This window comes from Castor canadensis, chromosome 15 (genome assembly GCF_047511655.1).
Source record: "Castor canadensis chromosome 15, mCasCan1.hap1v2, whole genome shotgun sequence".
Taxonomy (NCBI): Eukaryota; Metazoa; Chordata; class Mammalia; order Rodentia; family Castoridae; genus Castor; species Castor canadensis.
The window spans coordinates 71,029,746-71,050,938 of NC_133400.1; the positions used below are offsets into that span (position 1 = coordinate 71,029,746).

The following is a 21,193-nucleotide window of genomic DNA, read 5'->3' on the forward strand; positions in this document are numbered from 1 at the left end:
GACCAATGCACGTAAGCCTGCCACCTACAGTACTAGCTCTGATAGAACTCTAGCTTTTCATGCTTCAGTTGCTACTCAAAATATGGCCTGTAGACCAGCAGCAGCAGGATTAACTGGGACCTGGTTAGAAATGCAAATTCACAGGGCGCACTGGAAACCTGCTAAATCAGAAACTGTGGAACTCACAATGGCCCAAGAATCTGTACATAACAAGCTTCCCAGTAAAGATGGAAAAAAACACTGCTTAAGAAATGAGAAGAATGTGCAAAACAAGAGAAAAAAAAAATCGAAATTTTCTGTCCTTCTTATTCACTTGGAAATCTAACACACCTGACAAAACTCCAAACCCACCTATCTGAAGAGCTACTCTGCTTTGAAATGATACCAAAGGAATATGTACAAACATACAATATAATACATATATTTCACATCTCCAATTCTGTTTCAGTTTCAGGTCATTATTTATTTCCCTAAATGGTTATTCCAGAACATGGTTTAATTTTAGATTCTACAAATCAATAATGTCTAATAATTCAATCTTTCAAATTTTTTATTTTTTAGAAAGAGATCTATAAAGACTCAACTTACTTAAACCTTACTGAAAACAAAACTATGAAAAAAATGACTTTCTTTTAAACAAAATTTGTCTAGTGAGATGAGGCCCTAGAAAACATGAGGTCCTTTGTCACATCAAGAGATTTAGTGAAACCAATGAGAAACAGTGCTGCCAAATCATGAACACTATAGAAAGGACAGAAACCAAGGTAATATAAATAGCAAAAAAAAAAAAAAAAATTATTGCTGTTAGTGTACTCAGAGCTGAAGTTATGGCTAAAGTTGTAGAACATTTGCCTAGCAAGCACAAGGTCCTGAATTCAAATCCCAGTACTGCCACAAAAAAAAAAGATTAATGTGTTCAAAAAATACCGCAAAAATCCTGAAAATAAAATTCCAACACTTAACTTCTTTAAATAATGAATTCTTTACAGATCATCTATCATAGGTAAAGAAGTTGAAAGTAATATTATTTAGGATAGAGGTTAAATTAACAATAGAACAGGTAATAATAAAACAGTATTTAATCATATTACTAGATAGGCTAAATACCTTTAATGGATAAGATACTGAAATGAAGTCTAGGAACAAATAAATAATGACTCCTAAGAACAAGTAATGCTATAGAATCATAAATAAGGAAGGAAAGCAAAAGGAAACTCCTTATGAAGTGATTATAGAACAAAATTAAATTTGACATTCTAATAAAAAAAGGAAAAAGTCACATAGACAACATTAGTTAGAAAATAAAGTACAAAGAAGTCAGGTATGGAGGTACATACCAGTAATCCCACCTTCTTGAGAAACAAAGGCAGAAGGATTGAGAGTTCAAGGCACACCCAAGCAAAGTTAGCAAGACCCTATCTCAATAATAAAATACAAAACAAAAAAGGCTTGGGGACATGGCTCAAGTGGCTTGCCTACCGAGGCTGTAGGTTCAATTCCCAGTTCCACAAAAAAAAAAAAACCAAAAAACAAAAATAATTTTTTATAAGCAACATTCATTTTTAACATTTTTTGCTATGGAAAATGTCAAACAGACTATAGTACAGTATTAATGACCCAGTTTTAACAATTATCAGCACTCTTGTTTCACCTATTACCTCAACCTATCCCCAGTGAATATTTTTTATTTGCTATTTTTTTATTTTGATAAAAAACAACAAATCCTAGCTATAATATTGTAAGACTTAAAAAAATGTTGTAACAAAATATGTATCAAAGATTTAAACATTCTTAGTCTGTGCACTGTTATGAGGGCATACTTAACTGACACATTCAAGAAGCTATTAGTAACGAGGCACTTGTGGCTCATGTCTGTAATCCTAGCTACATGGGAGGCTGAGACAGGAGGATCAGGGTTCAAGGCCAACCCTGGCAAAGAGTTCTCCAGAACCCATCTCCAAAATAAACACAGCAAAATGGACTGGAGGTGTGACTCAAGCAGTAGAGCACCTGCTTTGCAAGTGCAAAGGCCTGAGTTCAAACCCCAGTCCCACCAAAATAAAAAAAAAATTTTTAAAGAGAGAGAAGAAAAACAAGAGAAGGAAAATGTTCTAATTTTAACAGGCAAATGATAAACATAATATATATGGCTCACAAGAATTTGAAAAGGCCTTGACTCATAAGGATTTCAAAATGGGTAACAGAGATCAACTTAAACATGTTTTTGTGTTTGTATAGCTTTTTTTTTATGCGAGACTGGGGTTTGAACTCAGGGTTTTAAGCTTGAAAAGCAGGCACTCTAATGCTTGAGTCACACCTCCAGTCCATTTTGCTCTTGTTAATTTGGAGATGGGGGGGTCTCACGAACTATCTGTCCAGCTGGCATCGAATTACATGCTTTTAGATCTCCGCCTCCTAAGTAAGCTAGGATATGGGCATGAACCACAAGCACCCTGATTCTAATAGCTACTTAAATATGTTTTTAAAAGAATCCACCTAAGACATTTATGGTGACAACCTATAACTAAACCAGACTAAAGAAGTGGTGATGGTGGTAATGAGATGGTACCTTATCTAAGAAAGTTTCTTTCAGGAAGGGACATCTAAGTGAGGTATAAAGGATGTGCAGGAATTAATCCTGGGATGGAGAAACTTTCCAGACCAATTGAATGCAAAGACACTGGTACTAGACTTGACAAGGGAGAGGGACTTAACATATTACAAGAACAGAAAAGAAGGGAAGGGTAAGTGGTTAGCAGACCTAATAGGAAAGAAGTGTTGACAAGGCCAATGAGGTAAGTAAATAAGTGCCAGACCAGACAGCTCCAAGAGAGATTTCAGCTCTTTAAATGATTTACAGAGAAAATAGGATAAAACCTAGAATTTAGTAGACAGATATTTACTGAGCTTGATTCTTACCCAGACCCTTTCCACCAAAATTCTCCAAAAATAGAAAAGAAAAAAAAAAGAGAGAAAAGAAAAAAAAAAAGAGAGAAAGAAAATGGGAGTCTGGTATTTTTAAAATAATTTTTCATATTTCACTAATTTCAGCTCACTCTCAGTGTGGTTTCCCATTATTTTTCCCATCTATGTCATGTATTTTAAACAGTTCAAAAATACCTTATGTGTTTTTAAAAGTGGAAAAAACTACAAAGTAGAATCACTTTCATTATGAAATGAAAGGGAGGAGGGAACAATAAAAAAAGTTAAAATCATTATTTCATGGAGACAAAAGTTTAATGATTTTCTGTAAGACACACTGAACTATATTAGAAAAGGAATGGAAGAAAAAGTGGATAAAGGACATAAAAATGCTAAACAGTCATCAAAAACACACTGATCATTATCAGAAACAATTCTAAAAAAAAAGTCAGACTTTTTTTTGTCAGACAAGAAACTGCAAAATATGAAATGCTTCAAGAATATGCATGTCATCCTTGCTCGGGGGCCATGCTAATTAATCTTCTCTGTATCGATCCAATTCTAGTATATTTGCTGCCAAGGCAAACGCAATCATAGACTTTTTTTGGAAGCACTGGGGTTTGAACTTAGGGCCTCACACTTGCTAGGCAGGTGCTCTACCACTTGAGCCACTCTGACAGCCCATTATAAACTTTTTATAATTTTTTTTCAAATTTTTTCTTCTAATACTGATTCTTAGCTGAAAATCGAAAATTATTTCCACCAAAAACTTTAATCTCATGGATTATAGTTGATGTGAAAAACAGATTTGTTTGAAAACTATTCTGTTTTCTTCATTAATCAATGTTTGAAACATGCATGAACACTAGCATAATTTTCCCTCTGCATCGTCATCCCACCTCTCCCAGATTACCTAAATACATTTTGTACAAATTACAACAGAACAATTAAGTATTATTAATTTTCTCTGAATATTCTAGAATTATGTACTTTTTCTGTAAGCAGGTACTAGGATTTGAACTCAGGGCCTTGCATTTGCTAGACTAGCACTCTACAACCTAAGCCACGCCTCCCATCCAAGAATTATATACATTTTTAACTCATAAAAAATGTAAATGTTTAAACATTTTAGAGGTATGTTTTCAAAGTGATGAACAGCAGGTACATCTGCCATTAACAGAAGTTGAGCATTGCATTCTGATATACCACTTTGAAAACTTACCAATCAAAAATGCCATTTTTACCTCTTCTTGTCCAAATTGCTCCATAGAATCACAGTAGACTTCACTGTCTGAATCACTTGTCAAATGCTGAAATCCTGAAGCATCTTCAACATGATCATCATTTGTATCTAAACATGAACAAATGTGCAGATAGTATAATTATATCCTAATAGAAGAAAAACAAATTTTTATTCCATTTTCAAAATTTATTAGCTCTATATTATGTTCATAACTAAGAGGCAAATTTGATTTACCAAGCCATATTTTTAATATATTTACTTATTTTATTTATTTATTTATTTATTTATTTATTTATTTATAGACAGGGTCTTGTTATGTATCCCAGGTTAGCATCAAACTAACAATTCTTCTGTCTTAGACTCCAAAGTACTGGGATTACAGACATGGACTACCACATCCAACTTCAAGTCAGACTTTTTTAACTTGCCAAACTTTAAATTTAGTCAATAATTCTATGTGAAAAAACTATAAAGCATTTTATCATTGAATTCTATGAATTCCTGATAAAATCTTAGACAACCTAATAACCTTGTAAGAGAAAATCAACTACCAACGACTAAACTCTGCAAGTTTGGTTGTTATACTAAGAAATGATGTTTCTTGGTTTCTGGACTAAATTGCAGCAATATTCATGATTTATCTGGTACATACTATAGACTCACTCTCGACCCTTAGGACATGAAAAAACTAAGTTATTTTGCTTTATCAGAGGATAAGGGAAATATCAGAAATAAACATAAAATTTTCAAACACTTTATTTTAAAATATCGTATGATAACAACAAAAATATTTCTCAATAAAAATGTTAAGAGTTTAAGAGCTAGACATGGTTGTAAATGCCTATAATCCAGCACTCAGGAGGTTGTGGTGGGTGGATCAGGAGTTCAAGGCCAGCCTGAGCTACATTATAAGTCTTAGGTCAGCCTGGGCCACAAAGTGAGACCCTGTTTCAAGAAAAAAGAAAAAACAGATTCTGGCCTTAATTCACTATCTTTCAAAGTTACAAACCTTTATAATCTTAATAAACCCAAATATATTAGTAATAAAAGATTTTTAAATTCTAAACTATTCCTAAATATCCTAAAATTGTTAAAAGAATATTTTAGTTAAAGGAAGGACATTTAGTTAAAGGAAGGATAAGGAAGTATTTGGGGACAATACCTTGGTGAATGCAGACAACAGTTTTTCCAGTTTGTTCCAAGTTTTGATCTATAGATTTTACTTCTTCAGCATTTCTGTCATTCGAGGAAGAATCAATATGAACGTCATTCTGTATATCCTGAACAAAGCTGTCTTTATCATAGCCATTAGTGACAGTGAGTTCCAAATTCTTGTGGTCTGCTGATTTCTTCATCATTTTCTTATCTTTTATGAGACAATGGAGAGATTCACAAAAGTTCAGAGTAGGTCAACTTCTACATGCTATGTTCTAATATCCACTAGTCATTTTGCAACCTACCATAAGCCTTTTTCCTACTTGGATCAGAGAGATAGGGTGCTCAATGAAAAGAGCTTTATTGTACGCTCAGAGCTCAACAAGAAACTGTACTGGCTTCGAATTTGCTCCTGTTCCCTATGACTATCTTAAAATAATCTCGCAAGGTTCTTACATTCTCTCAGTCACAGGCAAACCACTCTACAGATGAGATCTAGCACTGAAAAGAGGTCTAGAAGGCTGAAAAAAAGTTCTTTAAAGACTGGAAAGTGAAAGCGTAACTAAGTTGTGCAGTTTGTTTTAGTGTCTACCTTTCCTTTGTAAAATATTCTTTCCATGAATCATTAGTTCTTCTACTAACAAGATTCCCTGAATGCATAATTTCCCAGTGTTCCCTCTCTGTCAAAATTTATGCCTAGAGACTAGGTGTGCCTCTTATGGGTAGAAACTTGCCTAGTATGTATGAGGCCTTGGGTTTGATTCCCACCACGGCAAAAAAAAAAAAAAAGTATGCCTGTATTCTATTCTCAGGATTCCACTTTAATTTTGATAAGACATTGAGAACTTCAGTTGTTTTGGTTGTTGGTAACCATGCATATCAATATTGTAAGCAGCACATTAAAATACTACATGTCTAATATGGCATTTCATGTACTACACTTGAAGAGTGGTCTATTCAGGTGAGCCTTTTAATTAACACCTGTTTTATTTATACATAAGGCTGGCTGTCCCTATATTATGTAGTAACTAGACCTTTTGGTCCACAGCTCACATCCTAGCACATGCACTAACCTTATACATTACTAAATCAGCTCAAATGTCTTTATAGCCTTTCATCTTATTTAGTGTAAAATTATTAACCATTATCCAAAACTTACGATTATCACTTTGTTTTACTTCTTTTACTACTTCTTGGGCCTCATCTTCCTCAGACTCAGCTCCACTATCACTGCTTTCAGCTTTGCCATTAACAGTTTTGGCATTTGGAGTAGAAGTTAGAACATTACCAAGATCTAAAACATAAAATGACCACTTAAATCAATAACGTAGTAATATACAATAATGCTGTAATTTAAAACTAATAATTTTGAATTAAAATATTAAAAATTTAAACATAATAGTATTTTTCTTTGACTGTAAATACACACACAAAAATAAATTCCTAGCCAGGCACCAGTGGCTCACATCTGTAATCCTAGCTACTAAGGAGGCAAAGATCAGGAGGATCACAGTTTAAAGTCAGCCTGGGCAAACAGTTCGAGTGGCCCTATCTCAAAAAAATCCTTCACAAAAAAAGGGCTCGTGGAGTAGCTCAAGGTGTAGGCCCTGAGTTCAAACCCCAGAACTTCAAAAAAATTAAAAAATAAATTCCTTTAATTATCAGTTTATAGTAAAAATGATAAAGCTATCTTAAATACCTTCTGTACAAAGTAGGGAATAAATTATTTTCAATTAACATCAATCAAAATAGTAAAATTAGTGGTAGAGGGGGTGATTTTGCTATATTTGATATACTGTAAGAACTTTTGTAAACACCACAATGTACCCCAACTCAGTACAACAAAAACAAAAAAGTAGTAAAGTTAGACTAAATAATCAAAAGTTAGACTAAATAATCATCTTCATAGATAGTAAATGAAGATATATATATAGATATAGAAATAGATATATGTAGAGAGAGATGCATACACATTGGCTGCTGAAAACATAAATTTGCTATTTTTTAATTCTTCCAACAATCTCATCAATATTGTAGTTAGACTCCATTTTAAAAATTTTTATCCCAGACTGGAGATGTTGCTCAAGCAGTAGAGTGCCTGCTTTGTAAGCTCAAAGCCCTAAGTTCAAACTCTAGTACCACCAAAAAAGAGGATGAAGCCAAAAGAATAAAAAAATTAAAAAATTTTTAAAAAGAGAAAAAAAGCTCTTTATCCCTTTCTTACCTTTAGGGTCTCAGGCACACTAGTTATAAGTTTTTTCTTAAAGCATCAATTAATATGCTCTATCACTTAAAGAAGCAAATTCTTAAGTTATATCCTGATGGTAAATACATAAGAGCTTCTTAAACTATAACATATATGTCAATCACCTGAGATATACTTAAGATACAGATTTTGAATCAGTAGGTCTGGGGTGATCTAAAATTCTTTTGGGTCCTGCACCATGTTTAGAAAAACAGTGAACACCATTTCATCAATTCTTTTTTTTTTAATTTTTATTTTATTCATATATGCATACAATGTTTGGGTCATTTCTCCTCCCTTCCCCACCCCCACTCTCTTACCCTCCCGCCTCCCTTACCCTCCCCCTTACCCTCGCTACCCGGCAGAAACTATTTTGCCCTTATCTCTAATTTTGTTGAAGAGAGATCATCAACTCTTTTTAAGACAAAAACAGACTTGTTCTATTTCAGGCATATTTGTTGTGATGTTCTACTGAATAAACAACAAGGAGCATCTGAGGAAACAAAAATAGTAATGGTCTCTAAAGAAGGCAAAAGGAATGGTCTTTATACAAATACATTTTGATGCTCTCTGTATCCCAAATAAGATATTAAATTCCAAAATATCCATACACTTTATAAATATTCAGGCCTATGTTCTTATTTAAGTCTACTTAATTAAAGAATGAAAGAATAAAGATTCAGTTCTATTTTCTATTAGAAAATCGTAGCTGCAGCATAGTTTTTTGTTGTTTATTTTTTGTGGTGCTGGGGATCAAACCTAACCTTACACATACTAGGCAAATGCTCTACCACTGAAATATACAACCAGACTAAAGTATTATATAACATACAGATTTTTTTTTTTTCAGGGCTGGGGATCAAACCCAGGATCACATGCACGCTAAGAATGAGAGCTGAAGAGTTTTTAAACCTCCACTCTGTCCCCAACAACCAGAAAAAGAGTAACAACAATTAAAAGCAAAACACACAAAAAACAACTCATCACCCACACAAACATCTTCAACAAAATGTAACAGGAATCCCCCAAACCTCCATCAAATGGATGGCTGCAGTAAAACTAGCTGACAGCAGAAAAAGCAGCATTACTACAGTTCTGTGATGAGCTCCGGAAAGCAAAGGGGATTAATGATAAGCCTATTCAACATTCAAAAATCAATTAATGCAACGCACCACATTGGTGAACTAAAGGACAAAAGCCTCATGATTACTGCAACAGCTGAAGAAAAAACAGCAAAATCCAACCCTTTTCAATGATAAAAATACTACAGAAATTAAGAATACAGTAGGGGGAGGAGGTAGGGAAAGGGTGTAGGAGGGTGAGTACAGTGCAAATATTGTGTACACATATATGTAAATGGAAAAATGAGACCTGTTGAAACTATTCCAGGAATGGGGGGAGGAGAAGATAAAGGAGAATGGTAGAGGGGGTGAAAAAAAACCTATTAAAATAGATAGTTCAATGATGATGCAGCATAAAAACATCAATCTAGGGGCTGGCAAGTGGCTCAAGTGGTAGAGCACCTGCCTAGCACTATAAGGCACTGAGTTCAAACGCCAATGCTGAAAAAAAAATGCTGTTCCAAAAACGAAACTGCAAAATGATCCAATGTACAATAGCATCAAAAAAGAATAAAATACGTAGGACTACACCTAAAATATACACTGCAAATGACAAAATACAGAAGAAAGAAGTTAAAAACTGAAATAAATAGAAAGGCATCCCATGATCATGATTGTTGAGATGGTAACAGTCCCCAAAATGACTTAAATATTCATTGCAATCCCTATCAAAATCTCAGCTGATTTTAATGCAAAAATTAACCAGCAGATTTCAAAATTCATATGAAAATGAGTCTAAGTATCAAGTACAGCCAAAACAAAAGAGAAGAAAATTGGAGGATTCTCCTGATTTCAAAACTTACTAGACCTTCTATTCTGAAAAACTCCATTTGAAACTGTTACATCTGTTCTACTGGGCCTAAATGGCTACTTTTAACAGATATTTAAAAAAAAAAAAAGACTGCAAACTGGCTTGCAATTTGGCAATTCTTACAAGCTCATATTATTTCTCAGAGATATGCTTTCACATATGTAAAATGACATACATAATAATTCTCAGCAGGATTTTCTGAAAATCAAAAAGAGAAAATGATGTAAATGTCCATTAGAATGGTTCAGGTTAAATAAACTGTGGTACAGGTTCACAATTCTTTGCTTACAACCTTTGGATTCAGATATATAAATCTCAAGTTTTCTAATTTTGTAAAGTTCATATATTATATACAGCATATTATGTAACACCTCCAAAATGGAGTTTCAGGCTCTAGTAAAGAAGAAACTCTCACCAAAAAAATACTTTTGTGGCAAAGAATATGAATAGTCACAATAAGTAGCATAAAGAATCAAAATAACTGAGCATGGTATCACAAGCCTATAATCCCAGCAATTGGGAAGCTTAGTCAGGAGGATCCAGCATTCAAAGATAGCCTGGCTGGATGAGTTCCAGGCCAGCCTGACTTACATAGAAAGAAAAGCAAACCAACAACAAAAAAAAGAGAATCAAAACAGCCTTACATTACTTCAGATTAGGTTTTGTTCCGTAATTAGTTCATGTGAAGACAGTTTTTTCTACCAAATGAATATAAAAAAAAGTTTGGTTTTCAAAGCTTTTGGAATTACTAAATTATAAGTAACAGGATATTGTAGTACTTTTACTCTACTTTGTTTTATACTTAGTCATTCAAATACTTGCCTCTTACCAGCACACTTACCTATTAAAGCAGGCCCAGAGTCATTCTACTTTGTATCCTAACAACATGCCCTACTCAGAGATAGAAATCTCTTTTCTTAACTGAATTATTAGCTAATAATGTTTGACTCCTCTAAGCAAATCAGATATAGAATGGTATGATACAGTTATGCCCAGTAAGCAGTTACTATCAGTGTACATGGTTCATTACCACGGAAGAAGCAAACTATAAGGCCTGATTATAAATACAAAGATTACTGCTCCGAATGCTGCAGTTTCTGTTAATTATTAAAAGATACCTTATAAACAGGAATAGCAGGATAATTTTTAATGAAAGCATTTAAGTTTTCACTTAAATTTATTTGTGTGATCTCATTTCACTCTGCTTTTTTCTTTTTTTTTTTGGTAGTACTGGGACTTAAACTCAGGGCACTTACTAGGCAGGTGCTCTATGACTTAAGCGACTCCTCCAGCCCATTTTCATGTTGAGTATTTTTAGGCTCATGAACTATTTGCCTAGGCTGACTTTAAACCTTGATCCTCCTGATCTCTCTTCTGAGGAGCTAGGATTACAGGTATGAGCTGCTGGTGCCCGGTTCACTCTGCTTTCTAAAAAAATATTTAAAGAACAAATATTACTGGGTGCCAGTGGCGCTCTCCTGTAATTCTAGTTACTTGGGAGAGTGAGATTAGGAGGATCTCAGTTGGAGGTCAGCATAAGCAAATGGTTCTTGAGAGCCCATCTCCAAAATAACCAGAGTGAAAATGGACTGTAGGCTTGGCTCAAGCAGTAGAGCACCTGCTTTGCAAATGCAAAGCCCTGAGTTCAAACTCCAGTCCCACTCAAAAAAAAAAAAAAACAAAAAGAGGAAATTTTTACAGTTAATACCAGCAAAACTTGAAGTTTATTTAACTCCCACTAGTATGCAAAACATAATTCTTTAAATCTTTACTGAGAACATGGAAACACAAAAATCACAAAAAAATTAAGCTAAGTGAATTTACTTGATGTCTTATTTTACATTATGCTATGATTAAACCATACTATAAAAATATCCATGTTTAAAATTAGCAACAAAATCATTTAATCCATGGTATTGCTAATATAATTCATAAAGCAAAATAGAAAATAATTTGTCAAAACAAATTTATGAATTCTGTTATAATTTTATATATGAACCAACTGTTACGTTTTAATAACTTAACACTTAAGGGTTAAAAACTTTAGGGTTTATAAAATCTTGGAACTTCACACAATGACTTTCTTGGAATGAAAATTTCTGGGTGACAAACTTATATTTTATATAAATTCATGCATATCTTTTGGCCTGTAAAGCTTTAACAAAATACATACATGGATATCATTATTCCTACCTTCTAAATATTTAGAGATTTTCTCCAGTCGGACTGGCATGTGAAAGTAAAGAAAAAATAAGACATATAAATATCAATGCATGCATAATATACTAGTTGCTGAATTTAAAAATAGGTCAAATACAGCAAGGCATGGTGGCTCACACCTGTAATTCCAGCACTCCTAAGGCTAAGGCAGGAATATTTCAAGTTTGAGGCCACCCTAGGCTACATAGCGAGTGCAAGGCCAACAGTCTGAATTACAACGTGAGATCCTGTCTCAAAAAAAAAAAAGGTAAAATTGTCCAACCTGAGGTTAAATCGGAACTCCTGCCACTTTTTTTATCTTCTACAATTTCATAAAATGGACCTATGACGTTCAGCAGTTCTTCAACTTTCTCAGTCATTGGCATAGTTTCAAGAATCTATTAAAAAAAGAAACAAATATTGTGAAATCACAATTTGAGCTACACTCATGTCAAATAATTCAGTTTCCAATTTACCAATAATTTTGACATTTGAAGTTTAATAAACAACTCTCTAAAAGATCTACATTAATTATATACTTTATATACATTCCTAGAAAAATTTTAAGTATATTAAAGATCCATGTATATTCTTATTTTGAAGACTACATTGGCTTCAGGTAAAATTTTATAGGATAATCTTTATATTGTTCACAAAAAGCTTACGGATTAAATAATAGAAAACTGGGGTTAGAGAAAAATCATGATGTTTGTTCTTCAATACCAAAGTAGTGTTTCTAAAAGAGCACAAAAGCAAAGTAGGAAATTGTAATCACTTTCAGACACCTTCATAACTACAGGTCAATTTACTTATTTATTTTTGATGGCACTGGGGTTTGTACTCAGGACCTCATGCTTGCTAGGCAGATGCTCCACCAGCCCTGTTTTGTGTTGGATTTTCTTTTTGAGGTAGGGTCTCCAGCCAGGGCTGGCTTTGAACCATGATTCTCCTGATCTCTACCTCCTGAGTAACTAGACCACAGACATAAGCCACCAGCACCCAGCTACTATAGGTCAATTTAGAATCATGTTTTGCTGTTGTTGTTGTTTCCTTTGCTTAAGACAAGGTCGGGCTAAAAGCCCAGGCTGGCGATGAAGTCACAAACTTCCTGCTTCAGCCTCCGGCATGCTAGGATTACAGGAATGTTCCGACAAGTCCAGCTCTTAGAATCATCAAATTCAAAGAGCAAGACACTCAATTAAATAGCCAACAGTTGGTAACTGATTAAAGAAATTAAAGTACTTCCACATATGGAATATTTTGCAAGGATTAAAAACAAAGTTAGATCTATGGGACTGACTAGAAAAATATCCATAACATTTATCTATAGGAAAAAAAAGCTAATTCCTGCATAGTATGTATGCCAGTACTATTTTTAATCTCTTTTTAAAATAATAGGATGCTTATATTCTTTCTGTATCAATCTACAAAACACAACTAAAAATAATTACCACCTGGACAGGAGATGTAGTTCAGTGAAGCACGTGCTTATTAGCACACAAGAGGCTCGGGGTTCAATTCCCAGCACCAAAAAGCAAGCAAGTAAGCAAGCAAGCAAACAAACAAAAAAACAGTAATTACCACTAAGGAATAAAAACGCAGGGGTTGGGGAAGAATCAGTTTCCACTTTATGATTATTTATTTTGGTACAAGGTATTTTTTTTGAACCCAAAGCCTTAAGCATGCTATATAAGTGTTCTACAACTAAGCCACACTCCAAAGAGCATGATATGATTCTAAGCTGAGATACCCTACACCACTATCATTCACAGTGTGTATTCATGTGGTGAGAAAGTTGTTAAAAATGACTTATACAGAATGAACTATGTCAACAATAACTGACTTTAAAGTTATAGCTCATAGCAAGCTATCTAATTGCTGCTGAATAGACAGGAGTGAAGAGAATGCTTTCGTCCCATAAAATTTCTTTTTGCTAAAAGAAATACTTGTTATTAGGCTAGGGCCATGGGAGGTTATCTTTATAACTGATAGATACCTAGTTTACAGAATATTTGGATTATAACAATAATTGTGAGAATTAGATTCAGGTCAAAAGTTAAAACATGGGATGTTTACTTTGATGTGAACAAAGTCACAACTAATAAATGGTAAAGATAATTCAAACATAATTCAGCACCATACACTTCACCACACTGTCATAACTTGAAGACTGACTTAGCAGAATCAGGCAAGGCAACTACATATCCTACTCTGACCCTAATTAAACACTTCTTTTTGTCCTCCTTCAAAACAGATCTCTTTTAGTTATCTCTTGATTAAAGCTTATTTCTCAAACTGCTCTCAAATTTATTTTAAGTAGGGCTACTGAATGTAGTGTTTGGGTTTCTTATATCTCATAAGGTAAGAGTGTGAATTATAGACTAGAAATGTCAGAACTAAATAAATGGAACAGATACTAGTACTAAATAAATATAAATACACAAGTCTTTCAATCAGAATTTGGACTAGAATTTTAGTAGTCCAAATAGTCAGGACACAAGTGGCCACAGCAAGAATTTAAGAGGTAAATCTCTGAAGAAAAAATTTTAAAAATGCAACAACCGAGAAGAATCATTTTAGCCATTTGTAAATTCTCTCCCCAATACCAACCATGAAACATAAGAAATGGAACATGTATGTACACATGTGCATGAGATAAAAACAAGAGCCAGGGATGGAAAGACATACCTACAGAGAGAGAAGCAGACACAAGCTAGTCTCAGCCCAGGTACTACTACTTATTCTGAAGATTTAACTTAATTAAATTAATTTTGTATATTATAAACTAACCAAATGAAGAATTTTTAAAATTTATTTTCGTATTGTGACTCAGATTTGAACCAAAAACAAAGAATGTCTTAACAGAAATATTTGGGAAGTGGTGCAAGCTTTAGAAAAACAGCATAGCACAGAAATTTTTCTAAGTTTATCCAGCACTTATCCTCAGTGAGAAACGTCATTTTTAGATACTGAAAAGATTCAGATATGCTCTATTTAAGCAAAGACTAAATTACTCAGGTTTTTTGGCTGTTTTTGTCTAGATGTGAAAAGATATGAAAGAACACATCTTTTCAAGCCATCCAAATCCTATTACTCAGGCGAGGGGCATAATTCAAGTGATAAGAGTGCTTATTTAGCAAGGCCATAGCCCTGTGTTCAATTTCCAGTTACCTCCTCCAAAAAAAAAAAAAAAATCCAATATTCTACACACTGTTCAAAAATCTTAGTAACCACTGATTCAGTCTCCCAAGTGGCTCCTGACCTTCTAAAGAGGATCCTAGATATTAATCCCAACTATACTGATCACTAGAAAAGTCTCTTACACACATTAAGAATCTGAGCTACCACTGAGTAGCTCAAGTGGTACAGTGCCTACCTAAAAAGTGTGAAACCCTGAGTTCAAATCCAAGTACCACCAAAAAAAAAAAAAAGTAGGAAAGAAATTGACATTCTGATTTTCCCCTCACTTTCCAAAAGAAGGTTATCATGAGTAAAACCTTAAATCTCTCAATACTCAGAGATTGTTCTAAACTTGTAGAGTTGTAGACTTGACCCTCATCCACTATAATTTAAAGATTCTATTCTCTAATCCTTTCCTCTATTACAGTGATTATCCCATCCTCTGAAGAAATTCTGCAGTAATTGGTTTGGGGGCATTCTAGGGCATTTCTACTAGGGATTCTAATGTGCAGCCAGGTTTGAGTACATTGATCTTTCCTTCAATTCTACAGACGTAATCCACATACACATTATTCTAGGGCTGGCTGAATATGCTGGAAAGCTCTATAAGATGGCCTGTAAAATTTGTGCAAAAAGTAGGATTTTATACTTTTCCCGTGATTATGGATCAAAATAAACTTATTCAAAGAAGCATAGATTTCTCTCCCCGCAAAACCACATTAGCTTCCCTAATTCCTCAAAACTAAAAGAACTGATTCCAGCAACTTTTTCAGTGTTATTTTAATTGAACAATTTATAACTATGAAAGGCAATTTTCTACCAAACAGTACCCATTATAAAATACAAATTAAATCAACATTTTTTGAAACCCTTTAATATAAAGACATGAAATGAGGTTAATTCTACCTGAGCGTGGTGGTATAAACCTGCAATCTCAGCACTGAGGAGACAGACACAGGATCATTAAAAGTTTGAGGACAACCTGAGCTACATAGTAAGACTCTGTCTCAAAAAAAAAAATTCTAAAGAGCAATAGCACAGTGATTTGTGAACTTTATTTAAGCACTTTTTTTCAGTACTGGGGATTAAATCCAGGGTCTCACTCTTGCTAAGCAAGCTTTCTACCACTTTGAGCTATATCCTCAGCCACTGTTTTTTCATTTTGGTTTTTTGTTGTTGTTTTGATTGAGGTTTGAACTCATGGCTTTGTGCTTGCTAGGAGGGTACTCTACCACTTGAGCCACACCACTAGTCCTATTTTGTCTTTTTGAGATAGACTCTTGGTAACATTGCTCAGGCTGTCCTAGAACTTAAGATCTTCTTGCCTCTTGAGAAGCTCAGCTTACAGATGTGTACCACCATGCCCAGCTAAAAACACAATTTAAAGACTACTTCAGTTAGTAAGTAATTACAAACAGAGAAAAGTCCCAAATTCAGTAATCAAATCTGTGGGATAATATTCTATTACAAAAGATTATTCAGAAATATGCAGTTTTATCTATTGATATCAATAAAGCTAAACTCTGAAAATAAATAAAAGGAGTAATCAAATTTTTAATCTAAGCCTATCTTAATGTTTTTAATTTAACACTAAAAGTTTACTATAAATTGTGTTATATTCACAATACAAAGTGAAAGTTTAAAAGTCTAAATGAATACAGGCAGTATATTCTTTTAGAGAAATAGTTACAGAAATTCATAGACAAAAGAAGTATTTCAAGACAGCTAAGAGGCAGCAGTTTACTTTTAATTAGTTTGAGGGAATATTATTTCATCCCCTTCTCACTTTAAATTGTGGTTATACCAATAATTAATAAAACTGGATAGAAAAAATTAGTAAATTTTACTTTTACTGTGGGAATTCAATTCTATAATATAGAAGTATATCCTAAAATTAATATAAAAGGATAGTTATCAAACCAAAAAGGCTTTGGATTCTTTCTCTGCTTTTCAAAGACTCCTTTGTTTCTGTGTTACAGATATAGTTAATAGCCAAAAGAATTAATCTCTGCCCTCTGTTTTAAAGTCCACTAAGTAAAAATTGTGAAATGTAACAAAGAGTACAATTTTGAGCAGTGCAGAAGAGATTAGAAAGGGAAATAACAAGGGGGAAGGGAAGAGGAGAAGAGAGGACAGAAGGGGAGAGAAGCCAGGCCAAAGCAAGTCTTGGAGTTGGTGCTGGGTAACCTGAGGCTATTGTGGACAATAGGCTCAAGATTGTCCTGAGTTACATAAGGCCAGCTGAGCACTAAGAATTCAGCAAATATAGGAGAAAAGACCTCAGTGAAAAGCGGCTAGTAAGTAGCAAGAAGAAACCAAAGATGAACAGGAAGGTCCCTGAAGACAAAAAGAAAAAACTGTATGAAAATAAAGAAAGAAAGAAAGACAAGGAAAAACAAGTAAAGATGAAGGCAGAGGAAGAATTAAAGAAAAAAGGAAGAAGAAAAAAGAAACATAAAGAGAAGGAGACAAAAGCCAGAACAGGTAAAGCATCCCTTAGGCTTCATCAGGAAACCTGGGAACAGTATCACTTAAGAAAGTAACTTCAGAGCAAAAAACACAGTCCAGATAACCAACCAGAGGAAAGTTTCTTTAGCCTCTTAGACTTGAGTTTGAAAAAAACCACTGCCTTTGTCAAGAAACTAACCATTAACAACAACAGAGAAACTCCTTGTCCCATGATTTTAATGGCCTCAATTTAAGTAAATACACTGTAGAAGCTGCAGCTTCCATTGTGGAAGCCAAATGAAAAATCTCTGATATGAACTGTGCTGTGCACCCACGATCTGTCTTTCACCAGTGCTATGCAGACTTTACTCCCTTACTTCTTCAGGTCTAGAAAAGACATTTTGAAGCAAGGAATGAGTAGAAACCACAAACATTACCAAACTAAGAAGTGATTTACATTTCATCTCTTGACAATAGCTACAAGTTTCCCTGTCAAGAAAAATCATTCCTTAATTTATGAACAGCTAAGAATTACCACTATTGATAATCAAGAAACCCACACTGTGTTTGCGTAGTGATTATTTTCTGGCACCTTTGTGGCAAGGGTTTGCTGAACCTATACCAAAGAGAGAAAAGAACGCTGCAGGTGGTTCATGTGTGTAATCCTAGCTACTTGGGAGGCTGATATCAGGAGTATCGAGGTTGAAGGCCAGCCAAGGCAAACAGTTCACAAGATCCCCATCTCCAAAATAACCAGGGCAAAATGGACTAGAAGTGTGGCTCAAGCAGTACAGAGCCTGCTTTGCAAGTGCTAAACTCTGAGTTCAAAGCCCAATCCCACCAAAAAAAAAAGCTGAAAAAAAGTTTGAGTTTTCCTCTTAATGAGACGATTAATCCAGAGGAGCAACAGTCTTTCCAGAATCTTTTAAAGAGTTCTTTATACATCTGACCAAACATACGAAAAGGGACCACATGGAGCTCCAGATTACTTAGAGGCAAAGCAGGTGGTTTTAAAATGTTTCTCAAAACTGAGAGTGTTTTGAAGCTCATACATAAAAATAATTAACATCTTCATGCCACTGAAAGAACTTATGGGAGGGTATCTTACAAGTGATTTCTTAACATTCCCAGAAAATTTCAAAATATAACAGTCGAAGTACTTATATTTAAGTAAAAATTTACAGGACTGTAGGTGTGCCTCAAGTGGTAGAGCCACTTTACAAGCACGAAGCTCTGAGTTCAAAACCCTGGTTCCGTAAAAAAACATAAATCTACAATAGATTTTGTTTCTGATGAAAGAAAGAAAGAAAGAGAGAGAAAAGAGAGAAAGAAAAAGAGAGAGAAGGAAGGAAATCAGAAAACAGAAAAATATTGGTCTGAATATACCTAATTGAAATTACTACAGAGATTAATACCATCAAGCCAAAAAACTTATTTCTTTCTTACAAATTTTCTTTATGTTCAAAGACAATTTCTTGGGCTGGGGGGTGTAGCTCAACTGGTAGATGCATGTCTGGCAAACACAAGGCCCTGAGTTCAAAGCCCAGTACCACCAAGAAAAAAGATAATTTCTAGAATATTAAGCAGAATTACATTTCATAGAAAAGTGGCCCTTTATTTAAAAAAAAATTCTCTAAAATCATTTTGAAATCCATAAATTTGGCCAGGCACCTATAATCCTGGATACTTGAGAAGTTAATAAGAGTGGGAGGATCTTGGAACCAGGCCAGTCCAGGCAAATAATTTGCAAGACCTCCTCTCCAAAATAACCAAAGCAAAATGGACTGAAGATGTGGCTCAAGCGGTAGATTCCTCCTTTGCAAGTGCAAAGCCCTTAGTCCAAAGCCCAGTCCTACCAAAAACTAAAAATAAAATAAAATCCATGATTTCTTCATAAATTTGTTCCTCAAAATGATTCCTTAGATATATTTTAAAAAGCTGGTTAACAAGGAATGTCCTTCTTTAGTAGTTAGCACAGAAGCTAAAGGCAACCTTACTCTACTTTGGAAGAATCAATCCATTGACAAAAAAATACTTACTACTAAGAAATCAACTGATGGGAATATCTCAATATATGAGCCAAAACTTGTAAGAGGATTAGAGGGATGGCTCAGGAGGTAAAGCACCTGCTTTGCAAGCACGAAGCCCTCAGTTCAAATCCCAGTCTCATCGAAGAAAAAAAAAAAAAACTTGTAAGAGAACATTATTACACAGGTTTATTAATCACTTATCCTAATTAAAACATTCCAAAGCAGAAATGCTTTTAAGGCAGGTCTGGTTATTCCCATTCTCCTGAGTAAGGTTTGTTGTTGTTGTTGTTGTTGTTGTTGTATTAAGGTTTAAACTCATTTGCATAATAAAAGTAAATTAGAGGGGCTGGAGATGTAGCTCAATGATAAAGTGGCTGACTAGCATGCATGAGGCCATGGGTTCAATTCCCAGCATACACACATAAAAAAAGTTAAAAAGTAAATTAGAGCTGCTTTGAATATTTTTATTCAAATATGAATTACTTTCCCTACCTTTTTCATTTCTTCAACATATGCAATCATGGCTTCTTCTTTGGTCATATCACCCAGTGAACTCCAGGCATCCCTAGAAATGAAAATATAAAAATAATGGAGAAAACTGATTTTCACTTGCACAGAATACATGTTATAGAAGATGCATAGACTTGTTAATTTAATATAAGTTTTACTTTAAATTATATTAGGTTTGTGAAGAATCTCTTTAATAAATGTCACTTTAAACTATCTGAGCAAATAAACTGGCAAATGAAGTAGCATTTTAAAACAACAAGTATCTAATCCATTCATGTATTATCAGACCACAGTGACTATAATCTATCTATAAATGTTTCCTAAGAACTCTTTAAAAATTTTTATAACTATAAAGAACAGCAATAGAAGTGAGCAGTTTAGAAGAATATGTTAACTGTCAATAACCATGATTTAAATGAATAGATATTTTAGTTAAAAGTGTCCATTAGGCTGGGTGTGGTGGCTCACATCTGTAATCCCAGCTATGCAGAAGACAGAGATGGGACGATCTAGGTTCAAGGCAAGTCCCGGCAAAAAAGTTAGTGAAACCCTAACTCAAAAAAAGGAGTTTGGCTGGAGGCATGGCTCAAGGGGTAGGACACTTGCCTAGCAAGTGCAAGACCCTGAGTTCACATCCTAGTACCACACGCAAAAAAAGAAATATTTAAAAAGAAATATCTATTAAATGAGTAAATACATAAATGTATGAATGCATTAAAAAACAAGCTAGGTGTGCAAGTGCACACCTGTAATCTCTAGTACATGGAAGGCAGATGTAGGATGACTGTGGTCCTAGGCTAGCCCCATGCAAAAATAGGATATCCTTTCTGAAAAATAACTAAAGCAAAAAGGGCTGGAGGCATGTCTCAAAAAGTAGAGCATTTACCTAGCAAGCTCAAGGCCCTGAGTTCAAATACCAGTACTGCCCCAAAAAAGTTTCCATTATTTTAAATAAGATTCTTCTTTGTTTACTCAAACTAAAAATGAAAATGGGTTCCCACTTTTTTTTTTTTAAATTTGAAGGGCAGGAAATATTAAGTCCCTATATAATAAGAATAGTTCTATTTAAACTTTCAATTTTTGCCAAACATGAAAACCTTTATACAGTTTTTCCAGAAGGAAGTTAACTATGTCAAAAGTTAAGTCTAGGGAAAACAGAATTTCCTTTTTACTTATCTGTGAAGCAGACAGGTAAATTTTCTTAAAGCACAGTAAATAACATTATTTCATTTGACCATCTGACCTATCACTTTATGCCCATTCTTAAAGATCTTACAGAAAAACACGTTGAAGGATCTTACAGAGAAATTCAGGTTGAAGAAATTTAGC

The 21,193-nt window shown here is 34.2% G+C and overlaps 1 protein-coding gene and 1 non-coding gene across 7 annotated transcripts in view; both read right to left on the reverse strand.

Annotated features, from left to right (window-relative positions):
• Positions 1 to 21,193, reverse strand: part of Acbd5 (acyl-CoA binding domain containing 5) — a 43,996-nt gene that overhangs the window by 16,470 nt on the left and 6,333 nt on the right. For 4 of the 6 annotated variants that reach the window (XM_074056457.1, XM_074056455.1, XM_074056454.1 and 1 more), the window contains exons 4-9: positions 19,847 to 19,919; positions 11,980 to 12,094; positions 11,691 to 11,723; positions 6,480 to 6,614; positions 5,328 to 5,531; positions 4,167 to 4,273 (exon numbers count right to left, since the gene is read on the reverse strand). In XM_074056457.1, the coding sequence (XP_073912558.1) occupies positions 4,167 to 4,273; positions 5,328 to 5,531; positions 6,480 to 6,614; positions 11,691 to 11,723; positions 11,980 to 12,094; positions 19,847 to 19,919 (667 nt within the window). Of the gene's footprint in view, positions 1 to 4,144; positions 4,274 to 5,327; positions 5,532 to 6,479; positions 6,615 to 11,690; positions 11,724 to 11,979; positions 12,095 to 19,846; positions 19,920 to 21,193 lie in introns of all 6 variants that reach the window. The other 2 variants (XM_074056456.1, XM_020160606.2) reach the window with 2 other exon arrangements.
• On the reverse strand, positions 3,401 to 3,507 carry LOC141417649 (U6 spliceosomal RNA). The gene has a single exon (XR_012442300.1). It is a non-coding gene; the product is annotated as a U6 spliceosomal RNA (small nuclear RNA).